Consider the following 11,560-nt stretch of genomic DNA (forward strand, 5'->3'; position numbering starts at 1 on the left):
AAGTTACCTTTAAAAACACCATAAACCAGAAAACCCAAAAGGCTCTTACAAGCTTTTAATGTCTGCTGAGTAAAGCTTACCTTGTCTTCTAAGTGTGATCCAAACTACAGGAAATAGTGGAAGAATGGGGGGACATTGGTAAGGATGGTAAGAAAAAATGTGATCCTCAAGTAATTCAGGTTGAAAAGGATCTCAGGCAGTCTCTGGTCCAGCCTCCTTACACTGGAGAAAGAATGGACTGAAAACAACTGGTTTAGTGTCTTGCTATTTCCTCCTGAGGTTTTGTTTCTCCCCTCCCACATCCTCGTAACTCCTTGTCTTCATCTCTGGCTTTGTCAGAACCAAACATGTGAAGAGAGAAAGGATGTCCTGGTGCAGCCTCTCAAGCGCAAGATGATGGGCAGGAGAGAAGAGCCTCAGAAACCAGCAAGGGGAAGGAGACATGAAGGTCAAGGAGGGGCGGGATGTGAACAAAACTGGTGGTGAAGGTGGAACTGATGGAGCAGAGAATGTGCAAAATGGACACGGGGCTGAACTGGCAAAGGGAACTGGAGGGAAGGCAAAGACTACCTTAAATGCCAGCATCAGATAAGCTGCTGATAGAGTCTCTGAGATCACAAAGGGCAGGAAAAGCAGGGCTGCATTTTTCCAAATCTACTAAATGGGTTGAGAGATTTCTGAAGGTGTTTAAAAATTATTTGAATTACCTGGTGTTCTGAGTACATCCTCAAAAGGCTGTAAAGGGAGGCTGTGAAGAGGAGATCAAAGCAGGAGACTACTAAGGAGTTCTTAGCAAATGTGTGCCCAGGGACTTTTGCCGTGCAGGTAATAGAGGGAGAATGAGCACTGCACATCCAGAGTGACCAAATTAACTATCTTCTTTCCTTTGAGCTCTTCCTCTTTTAATGTCCTCATCTCTGACTTCCTTTAAGTTCATGCAGATTTTCATTTTACTTCAGAAGTGCATTATTCCTGTTCTGCTGAGCTATTCAGATGTCATCTCTTGTTTATTCTGAGAAATGCTGAAAAATTTTTTTACAGAGGCTTTTCTCTAATCCAACCTTGAAAACTCTTCATATTTCCAAAGAACACATTCTTTTGTTTTTTCTTTTGAAAATAATTTCTGTCACCCATCTTTTTAATACAGCTGCATTTTTGACATTTTATTTTCAAATTTTAATTCTAAAACTCCACACCATCATCAATATGAATGCTGAAGTAGGAGACAGCATGGAAAATGTACAAATTGCACAATAAAAGCAGCTTCAGCAACAAAGGTTGACCTGAGACAGAACAAAGTGTTTAAAGTCCAGAGGGCTTTCCAGTCCAACTGTAAGAACTTCAAAGTAGGTCAGCCAGGCTGATGGTATCACATTAAGCCTTGCTCTGAGATGGTTTTAAAAAGAACTCGGGAAAGTCCTTTTCCATGCTCTACATTCTACTGAGACTAACGGAGAGGATGGGGCTGTCATCTGAAATAGAACTGGAATGTCTCAAAGATAATCCTATGAGCTGCGTGAATGCTTGTATGATAAAAACACTTCTGTGAATCAGGAAAAAAAGGGCGAAATCTGTATTTGTCATTCAAAATACCGCAGCGTTTCAGACTCCTTGAAATTGTTATGAATCCTGACTGGCGAGTGACACTGGACATCATTAAAAAGCATCCCAAGTGGTAATGACTGATTTTGTATGATATGACTGAGGCACATTTTGGAGGAAGATATTAACGGCTTCAGTGGGTGATTTAAGCAGCATGATCAAAAGCAGAAGAGACAATTCTTTTGTTCAGCTGTCTCTAGCAATGGAAGCTGGAATGTAGGAGGAACTCATGGGGAAGAGATGTTTACACATGAATAGACTATACCCTAAAAGCAGTAAACAACTTACAGCTTGCTTTGGTTTGTTTACCTAAAAGAAACCCAAACCCACATCCACGAAAAAAAAAAAGAAGTCAATATCCTTAATATACAGTAAATTATTTCTTTAATTTACTGTCTAATTCGAGCTCATCCTTCAGTGATGACCTGTAACTGTGGATCATCTGCAAGGCTGCAGGTATGCAGATATTGTTTTAAGTCTTCTCTTGATAAATTTCTAACTTAGTCAGTGCACAAGCTTGCCTCCTTTGTCTCTGCATAACAGGGTGTGTGTCCTCAAAAGTGAATGGAATGCCATGGAAAACACAACTGCTCAAGGGAACAGGTAATTTTCACAAGTATTTAAAACCCAGTAGTTTTCCAAGTGCCAAGGCATACTCAGTGTACTGACCTGAAAAGGGTGGTGATGAAAGAAAGAACACTCTCCATTAAAAGTTTAAGGCAGCATCTGTTTTTGCCAGTCTCCCAGTAAAATCACATTCATCATTCCAAAGGTAAATCACAAAATTAGAAAGTAAATTACTTCACTGAGAATATACTCCCATCGCATTATTATTCAAACCACTCCCTTTTAGTGTACTGTCTCAGTTCAGTATCTCAAATGATTTATTTGACTGGTGGAAAAATACAGATCAGTGTAAACAAAATATTCTGGCTACATCCAGACAGTACTTCTCTACTGAAATATTATTTACCTAAAATTGATTTAAAGATAAAACCTTCAGTTTTCCTAGGACAAGATGATCCTAAGATCAGATGGGAGTATCCCTATGCTCATATCCTGCCCTGTTTCCCTTCCTACATTGTATGGATGTAAATACTTTAAGTCTCCATGTTACTTTTTATAGCTTCTTTTACTTCAGGGTAAGCTACTTTATTCATAAATGCATAATTTAAGCAAGACAGTGAAACCTCTAGTAAGGAGTATCTCAGACAAGCAATCTTTATCTTAAGAATGCCCCTCAATAATTTCAAACATTATTCCCTGAGGTTTCTGAGATTATATTCAGCCTGTGCAAATGAATTCGAAGACTGTACTTCTACTTACCCAGAAAGGTATCTCACGTCTGTTAAATTACAGGGTGCCAGAAAATAGATTTTGCATAATAAACCTTATTTCAGGAATAGAGAAAATTTCATCTCTAAATAACAAAAAATGGAAAAGTCACAGTGAGTGTGACAGCAGAACAGGGACCACAGCAGTGTAAAACACAAACAGACCTTTCTGTCTTCTTATTTGTACTCAAAGAAGTTACCATGTAAAAAGCAGATACATGGTTTCTCTTTTCCATCAAACACAGAAACTTCCTCACACTCTATTTCATTATTTTTATGATGTATGAACTATGCTTAAATGTATTAAAATGTTAGCTGTAAAAATTAGCATTTAAATACAATTCATGAGTATATAAAGAGAAAAAAATACAAAATAGTTCAAACAAACATAATAACAAAAATCCAAGAGAACAGGCTATGTAAAATATTGAAAGGTTCTTCCTGTCTAAGAAGGAAACTAGCCTAAACAAATTCTTAGGTCCACAAATCAAGATTTTAAACTAAAGATATGGACAAATTACATGGTTGCTAGTGTTGTTATGAAATGTCATTCCCATTGCTTGTTTATGCCCTAACTATTGCCTCAGAAAAAAAGGTGATTGCTCTGACAGATGATCTCCACACCCAAAGCAATTCCCTCCTAACTTCTTACTACAACTTCTGTTTCTGAACTGTAGGTATCAGTAAACCTCAAAGAGTTAACCCTGTAACACATCTGAGAGAAGGTTGTTTAGCAGGTGTTTCAATTGCCAAACAAAAAGGAAATTTTCTGTCCCTTGCATATTAAAAAGATTACTTTTGTCTGCTGTGTTGTTCAACCATTGAAATGAAGAAATAGACCTAAATTAATATAAACTTATGGGTCAGCAAATACAGGGCTATACCCATAATTGTAACTGGCTCAAAAAATTTCTTTTCAGTATAATTCTTTATGCATATCCTCCATAATTTTCATTTAGTAAAGTTAATACCTATTGCTATGCAACTCCTTCAATACAAAGTGTTATGCTAATGGTACATATTAATATGATGTTATTATTTGCTACTGGAAATAATATTTAACAAGCTCAGCACTATGATAATTTGTTCATGTTGACGAAAATTAAATACTGAAACCAGCTTCTGAAATACACTTTTTTAACTGACAGTGATACAAACAATAGAAATGGTAATCTGAAGTGAAGTGTTTTAAGAAACTTTACATTCCAATTTGTTGCATACATTGTTTACAAACGAAAGGGTCAGCATTTAGAATCCATATTTAAGTCAATTCTAATATCAATAAACTTCCATTTAAATTAATGCAAAGCATCAACTGTACTGAAAAAGAAACTACTCACTTTACTAACTACTTCTAAAGTCTGAAAGAGTTTTAAAATTTTGTTCAGTATTGTATGTGCAAAACTGCATTTAGTGTCTTCAAAAAACTCTAGTGGCCAGACATCTCTTGTACCAGCTCTTCTCTTGGCACAGCTGAAGACATTGGGTCTGTGGTTGCTGTCAAGGTGACAGCTCCTGGGAAACTGTCACTCATGGGCTTTCAAACAACTGGTCTGGATATGGGAAATTTGCAGAACTGGAAGCAGTAACTGGAAAGCATCCTGAATATAAGTAGTACCGTTGCAGCCCTAATGGGGAGAGAAAATGTCGTACATCAGTACAGCTGCCATGTACTTCAAAAATTACACTGTAGTTTTTTCTATATTAGCGTATGTCTTCACACAAGATTTTAGAATCTGTAGGTAAGAAAAATGATAAAATAAACCAGTTTACAGCTAACAAGCATAACCTGAATCAGTATACAAAAATCTGGCTTCCCCTAAGTTTGAACTCTTGGGCAGTTTTGTTGGTAATATGAGTAGAATAAAATGCCACAGTGTTCAGATGTAGATTTGATTTTTTAAAAACAAACCAGCTAGTCATTCCATCAACTGAACTAATTTTGAATTTGCTGTAGGTGGAAGAAGTGTCACTGAAATTAACAGTTTGAATTATAATGGTTTTAACACGTAGTACTATTTTTGGAATTTCTAATACTGAACAGTATAGTGGCTTGTAATTCTCCATGATCCTAGGCTGTATTAATACATATTTGTATACAACGATGGGATTTATGAAGTACAAAACATTGTATTCCACAATTCTAAATACTCCTAGATTTTGCAGTTCCTGGAGCACATGAAGATAAATCAGCAGCAACAGCAAAATTACCCTATAACAAAAGGAACTGCATGGTAGTCTTCACTACAGCTCTATTCAACTTTCCATAATTTTCCATAAGGGTATTGTTAACTCAGTGCAAAATTGCTTATTGTAAAGCAATCTTCTCCTTATTTTTAAGAGAACACAGCTATTAAATACAGAATGACAATTTATGGTCACTACTTTATTTATGTTTTAAGAGAAATGTGTTCTAACTAACAGAGCTAAAAATTAGAGCTGCAGATACTCTTGAGTTTTAGGACTTTGTGAGGCTATTACTTCATCTCAACCTCTTCTTAGTAAAACTGAGGTATGTTTTACTCACTGTGCTTTCCTGAAGAAAAATAGACCATGGTGTCAAATAAAAGAAATTGCTCATGAACATTTTGGTGGTCTGACACATGGTTATCCATGTGCTGACCAAGGCTGTTGCTAGACTGTGAATCTTTGTAGAAAACTAAATGCCTGCAGATGGGAAACACTGTAGCATATACCTACAGTGCAAATTTTAAAGGATATAGTCTGCAACTGCAACTTGTTGCTGTGCTCTGACCAATACACCACCAGAGCTTCAGAGCTGGCCAGCCTCACTTCAGTCATACAGCTCTTAAGAATCCTCAGTAAATGCAACCTCACTACTACAGTGTTTGTGGGAGAGGTTGAACACAAAATTAGGACATTTATGAGCTGGCACTGAACAGCCAGAATGATATTGTCACTAATTTTAAAATAACTTTTCTTTTAGAAATAAATGTGCCTGTCTCATTTCAAACAATTGTATTAGAACATCTTCTAATGTGAAGAGGTGGAGCTTACCTCTAATAGCACACTGTTGATGATGGGGTTAAGAACCTCTGCCTTCATATTGCTCTGTAAACCAGGAAACAGAATGAAATGCCACATCAAGAAATACATTTAACACAAATATACTGATATCTGAGATGAATATGATGGTTTTATGAATTCTATAAAGGTCTTCTTTCACCTTGATTCTTATTCAGACTGTTGATCTCAGTACTCCTGGTAACTGTGTCCACATTTCAAACACACCTCAGTACACCCTATGTATTTCTATCATAGAGCTGAAGTAAGAGAGGTCCAAGGTTTTACTTCTTCATTAATTCATGTGCCACAGAGTTTCAAACTGCCTACTTTCCTAGAGGTGTGAGGTTTATGTAACAACATTGTTTGTCCATCTGTCTATCAGTGACCTTTTAACATCCCACAAAATTTTTAACCCCTTTCTTTTTTTCAAGGACACAAAAAGGAAAAACACACATCAGAAGAAAAACGAAGTTTTTAGAAGTTACACAAATATCTGTGGTTAGGATGAAATGAAAGGTCCAGAGTAGCTCCCCTGCAGAAGGAAAACCAGCTGAAACTCAGATCCCCAAACTGGAGGCAGCATATGTTGCTCTGGACAGTGCAGGCTGGCCAGTGAAACAGCACAGCATGCACAACATTCTTCTCAACAACCAGATAGGAAGAAAGATGGATACAATTACTAGTGACACTACTAGAGACCAAAAAATCAAGGTTCATTAGTTCCACTGCTTTTTAAAATGGCAAAAGTTCCTCCCTTTTTTATTCTCACTGTTCTTTGCATTGTGGTTCTTCAGAATAACAGTAACCTCCACCAAAAGTTGTTTTCTTTCAATACTGAACACAATACTGATTAATTTAACTGAAAGATTTCCACTTACAACCTTGTAGCTCTCATACTACAGATTTATAGAAACATGAAACTTCTTAATTTTAGATTTGAGAAAGATGGCAGAACCGAGGAGAGATGGTTAGAGAAAAGAAGTACAATTTTATTCTCAGTTACTAGAAAATCCATTACAGAAAGCACCGTTTAGTGGGCTAGTTTAATATTTTGTGTGCAATTTATTTTTATATATTTGTGCATATATTTATTGCAAGTGTCCCACAGATATATGCTAAAAAACAATCCCAAAATGCAAAATAAGCATTTTTTTCCTAGACTAATTGGAAGTTGTGTAAATCACTCAGAATAAAAGCAAAGAAATAAATCATGTTCTGTACAAATAACTATGAAAAAACATGTTCAGAGATGTGCTGGAAGAACTAATGGGAGAGAACTGGAAGAATTCCCTTTGAAGTACATTCATGTTTTCATGGAGCCATCAGGAGAACCAGAATTTGTTCTTCTCTGATGTTTACAGAACAATTTCAGTAACTGCACAATTTTTACCTCCAAATCCTGCTATAATACTTAGATGTCAGTCATCCTTGAAGCATCTTGAAAGACAGGATTCTATTTCTAGCAAAGACGTTCACAGATAAATGGATGTTCTCAAACAGAATATCTCGTGATAGAAGACAGAGTGATTTTTTTTAAGACGGACCAAACGGGTTTTCTAACCTCTTAAACCTTTTGAAAACATTGCAGTGCTAAGGCAGGGGATCTAGTAAAGGCTAAGATGACAACTCGTGAAGCCATCTTAAGGTACTGCAATACAATCTGCTAATGACTTTTACACAAATGTGTTCGAAAGGGATAGGCTGAGTTGGAGAAGAAATTATCATCAAGCTGTGTAACTTCAAATGTGGGGCCCTTCAATGTGAGAAGATAAGAAGTGCTGAGTGGTGATCAGGAAAAACAGGAAATGGTTTCTAGAAAGAGAGAAGGCAGGGGACACAGTGCCATCTATCAAGGCTTGTGGCCTTTTCTGCTGTAAAAATGCTCTGTGTTCTTGATCTGAGGAAAGAAGTAGCCTCTTTGCTGATATAAAGCCACTGGACTCACGTAAGAATTTCTGTTTCAAGAGGTGAACTATGTTAAAAAAAGCCCAAATGCTACACAAAATGCTGTCATCTTACCCCAGCTGCTGTTATAGAATCAGAAAACTTCTTTGATAAAGATGAAACTTCATTGCACATGGCACTTGTTAAACTGGTTTAAAAAAACAAGAGAGACAATATAAAAATACATCCTTGACCTATCAATAGATAAAAACCCTGTAACAAACTTTATCTTGGAAGCCAAGATGTTCTTAAAGCAATTTTGCTTCTAAATATTTTTAAAATATTTAGGCATAGACTGTTCATGATAAAGTTTTTATATTCTTTCACTGAAAAATCCACTGCTGACTACAGCAACAAAACGATATCTTGTTCCACACACCAGTCTTTTCGATAGTGCAATGTTTCACTTGTTTAAATTCTAAACTTCTAGTTCAACTATTGTTTTTCTGACAATTGCAGCAACACAACTCCTGGGAATACTGCTGGAAATAAATCAAACTTGAATGAGAACAGTGAGAATTTTCCTATGTGACCAGTAAAACATCTACTCTGTGCTAGAAGTGAAAGCACACTTGTGGTTAAAACACGAGAGAACAAGATCTCGTTCTGTTCTGAGATCTTTCATTGTTTTCCTAGAATTCACAAGTGCATCCCATAGGACCTCATTCTTCAAGGTGTACCACACCTTAGCTCTGATTCTGAAAAAAACTTAGTAAGTGCTTTGTTTTAGTCTGAAGTGTTCCTATGGACTTTGCTATTCTTTGTAGCATTCTTAAGGATAAGCACTTGGTTAAATATTTTACTTATTTAGGAGTCAACTGTTTAAAATATCTTAACATTAAAACTTACTGAAATCAGTACACTTGATGACTACAGAGAGCTTGAGATCTGAATGTGGAGTCCCACTAGACAGACTGGCTTCTTGAATTTCTGGGTATTTCATTATGGTTGAGTACAAAGTTGCTGACAAATGTGGTCTATTGTTTAGAACTACAGATTGATTTTTGTATATTTTTGGCAGATAAACACTAGATAATGAAACTATTAGATAATAAGACTGCATTACACACTCTAAGAGCAGATTCCATATATGCAGGCACAGTATCTTCTGCAGAGGGAACAGGAAATGCTACCCAAGTTGACATTTGCTTGCTGGAGCAGAAACAACTTTTAGCTTGTGTATAGGTCATGTTTTTGTGAACATGTATATGTCAGCCATGTCAAAAAATGACAGGTAGCCTACAGAACCTGATAGCATGGGAAAATACAGCACCAGGACCCCTGAAACCAATGCTGCTTGTTGATCCATGAACATGCTGTGCCTCCAAGCTGAATGGAACTTGACAAGTTCTATGCAAATGTCAAATGTTCATATATGAAGTACATAATACTCACTTTGTCAGTACTTTTGCTTGATCTTGAGCTGTTTTTTCTACTTCCTGCCCATGTAGAATTAATTCTGCTACTTTATGAAGCTGTTCAATACAACGAGCAGTTACCTCAGCCAGACTTTCAATGGACAGCATGTAGATTTCCTTAAATTAAAAATGGGAATAATACAATCAATAATAACAACACTGATAAATGTATTTATAGATATATACATATGTAAGAATTTCAAACATAGGAACCCTTCCTACTCCAACTGGAAAAACCAACACATACATAGTGAAGTAATATCAGCCATAATGTCATCCTCACAACCAATACTGGAAAATGAAATATCCACAGGCTATAAAACACAGACCTTCTACTTGTTCTGAAAAATTAGGAAGATCAAGTCTACCATTTACTTAGCTGGGAACTAGGTCAGGCTCTTGGATTTTCTCACATACCACTTTTAAATCTAGTCCTAACAAATAGAAAGATACCTAAACTCTAGAGTAAGTCATAATCATAATTATTTTCATATGGAGCCAAACGTACTGAGTCATCCCTTAGCTGAATCTCCAGAGCAGAAATGGATAATGTGCCCAATAAATAAGTGGTTTTTATCAACAGTGACAGAAATCTCTACGTAGCACTATCGAGTTACAGCTTTCACAAGGTGATGCCAGTTGGAAATCTGCAATCACATAAAAATCTGTAATAAATACAGCGTATACGTTCTGTCTGCTTCTTTAGACTTTTTTGTAAGGAAACATGACAGATAACTTCTTATCAGAAATAATAATCTTGACAAAGATAGCAACCACATTTAATATTGCCATTAACTTGACAGAAAATATTCAATCACAATTAACCTTATCAGGACTTTCTAAATGAACTTTTAGCCTTAGAACTATCTTTCATAAAGAGAATGAGCAGTTGTTAGTTGCCTAAACAATATTTCTGTTTTGTCTGTTTATGATTCAAACTGTTTACATAGTTTGACCATTTTTCCCATGTATTGTCACTGAGAGAAGGAGATACTGAGAAACGTTGAGATACAACTTTCAGTGTGCATGCAATGTTTGACATTACACCACAGAATCTCTCAGCTCACTGTGTGTTGAGTATAAACATGCATACACAAAACCCCACAGATATAAAACAATAAAAACAATGTGACAGAGAACCTGCTACTTTGATATTTACTTATGGAAACAGAATAACAGTAAGAATATTCATGTAATTTACTCTCCTATTGGGTCTGCAGTGAATAGTTGTGTATTATTATTTCTTACTACTTCCATGAATTTAAAAAATAAGGATGACATATGAAGCCAACACATGAAGAAACAATCTTATCAAACAAAGTATGTCCATTCACTTAATGAAACTCATCCTTCAAAAGTTATTTTACCTCCACAGTTTTGCTTTTGTCTACTTCTGTTTTATCACTGTCAATTTTATCATCTTTTTGCGTCTTTTCTTCACCAGGTTCTCCAGGTTTTTCATTTACCTCCTCTTCTGTGTCTACTGGGGTGGACAAACTGGCTTCTTCCAGCCACTCATGAGCTTTTTTCCTAGCCTGCCAAACAAAGAACCCAACCGCAAAGTTCGTTTGAAAAGAGAATATCAGATGACATTCCTGAACATCAATTAACAATACATTTAATTACTTCCTTTTTACACACAGAAATTTGAATATATCAAGACTCTGAGTAGCATTTAGTTACGTGTATATTTAAGAAACTGTAAGGAGAAGCATTTCAGATTGCATAAAGATGGATCATCCAGGGATAATTCCTCTAAAGGTACAATATTCCTAACAAACACATACAGCTGGCATTAATTCCAAAGTTAATATTTCAGCTTTATTTTATCATTCAAATCAATTTACACAGAAATTTTTCTTATACAGTTTCCCAAATAAGAAAATAAGAAGTGTGTATAAAGAAGGAAAAAAAAAAATTGGAGAGGTAAGAGAAAAGTACTAAATTCTTAAAGGAAAAAGAAATATAAAATCACTGTATCTTGAGCTGCCTTCCCAGGCATGAAAATAGATCAAAGCTGAAGTCTTGAAGCTTTATACAACATCAGACTACTGTTATGCTTAGTAGGAAATTAATGACATCTCTTTTTTTAACATCAAGTCAAATTAAAATACATTAAGACCTAAGCCTAAGCTAGTTATCCATCCTCTATCTATGTAGCTAGAGAGATAAACATTTGTTTGAGCCTAAGATTGGCAGGTTAACCAGCTTTAAAGGGACCTGATAGTACAAATG

General features: G+C 35.9%; 1 protein-coding gene across 3 annotated transcripts in view; it reads right to left on the minus strand.

Annotated features, from left to right (window-relative positions):
- Positions 1–40: 40 nt before the first annotated feature.
- Positions 41–11,560, minus strand: part of FAM114A1 (family with sequence similarity 114 member A1) — a 36,682-nt gene continuing 25,162 nt past the window's right edge. For 2 of the 3 annotated variants that reach the window (XM_042053329.1, XM_042053327.1), the window contains exons 10-14: positions 10,693–10,860; positions 9,303–9,442; positions 7,983–8,055; positions 5,955–6,008; positions 41–4,564 (exon numbers count right to left, since the gene is read on the minus strand). In XM_042053329.1, coding sequence (XP_041909263.1) covers positions 4,463–4,564; positions 5,955–6,008; positions 7,983–8,055; positions 9,303–9,442; positions 10,693–10,860 — 537 coding nt within the window. In that variant the 3' untranslated portion in view covers positions 41–4,462. The remainder of the gene's footprint in view (positions 4,565–5,954; positions 6,009–7,982; positions 8,056–9,302; positions 9,443–10,692; positions 10,861–11,560) is intronic. The other variant, XM_042053330.1, reaches the window with a different exon arrangement.

Source organism: Corvus kubaryi, unplaced genomic scaffold (genome assembly GCF_017639235.1).
Source record: "Corvus kubaryi isolate FWS band 111438036 unplaced genomic scaffold, C.kubaryi_AGA036_p1.0 split1-131, whole genome shotgun sequence".
Lineage (NCBI taxonomy): Eukaryota > Metazoa > Chordata > Aves > Passeriformes > Corvidae > Corvus > Corvus kubaryi.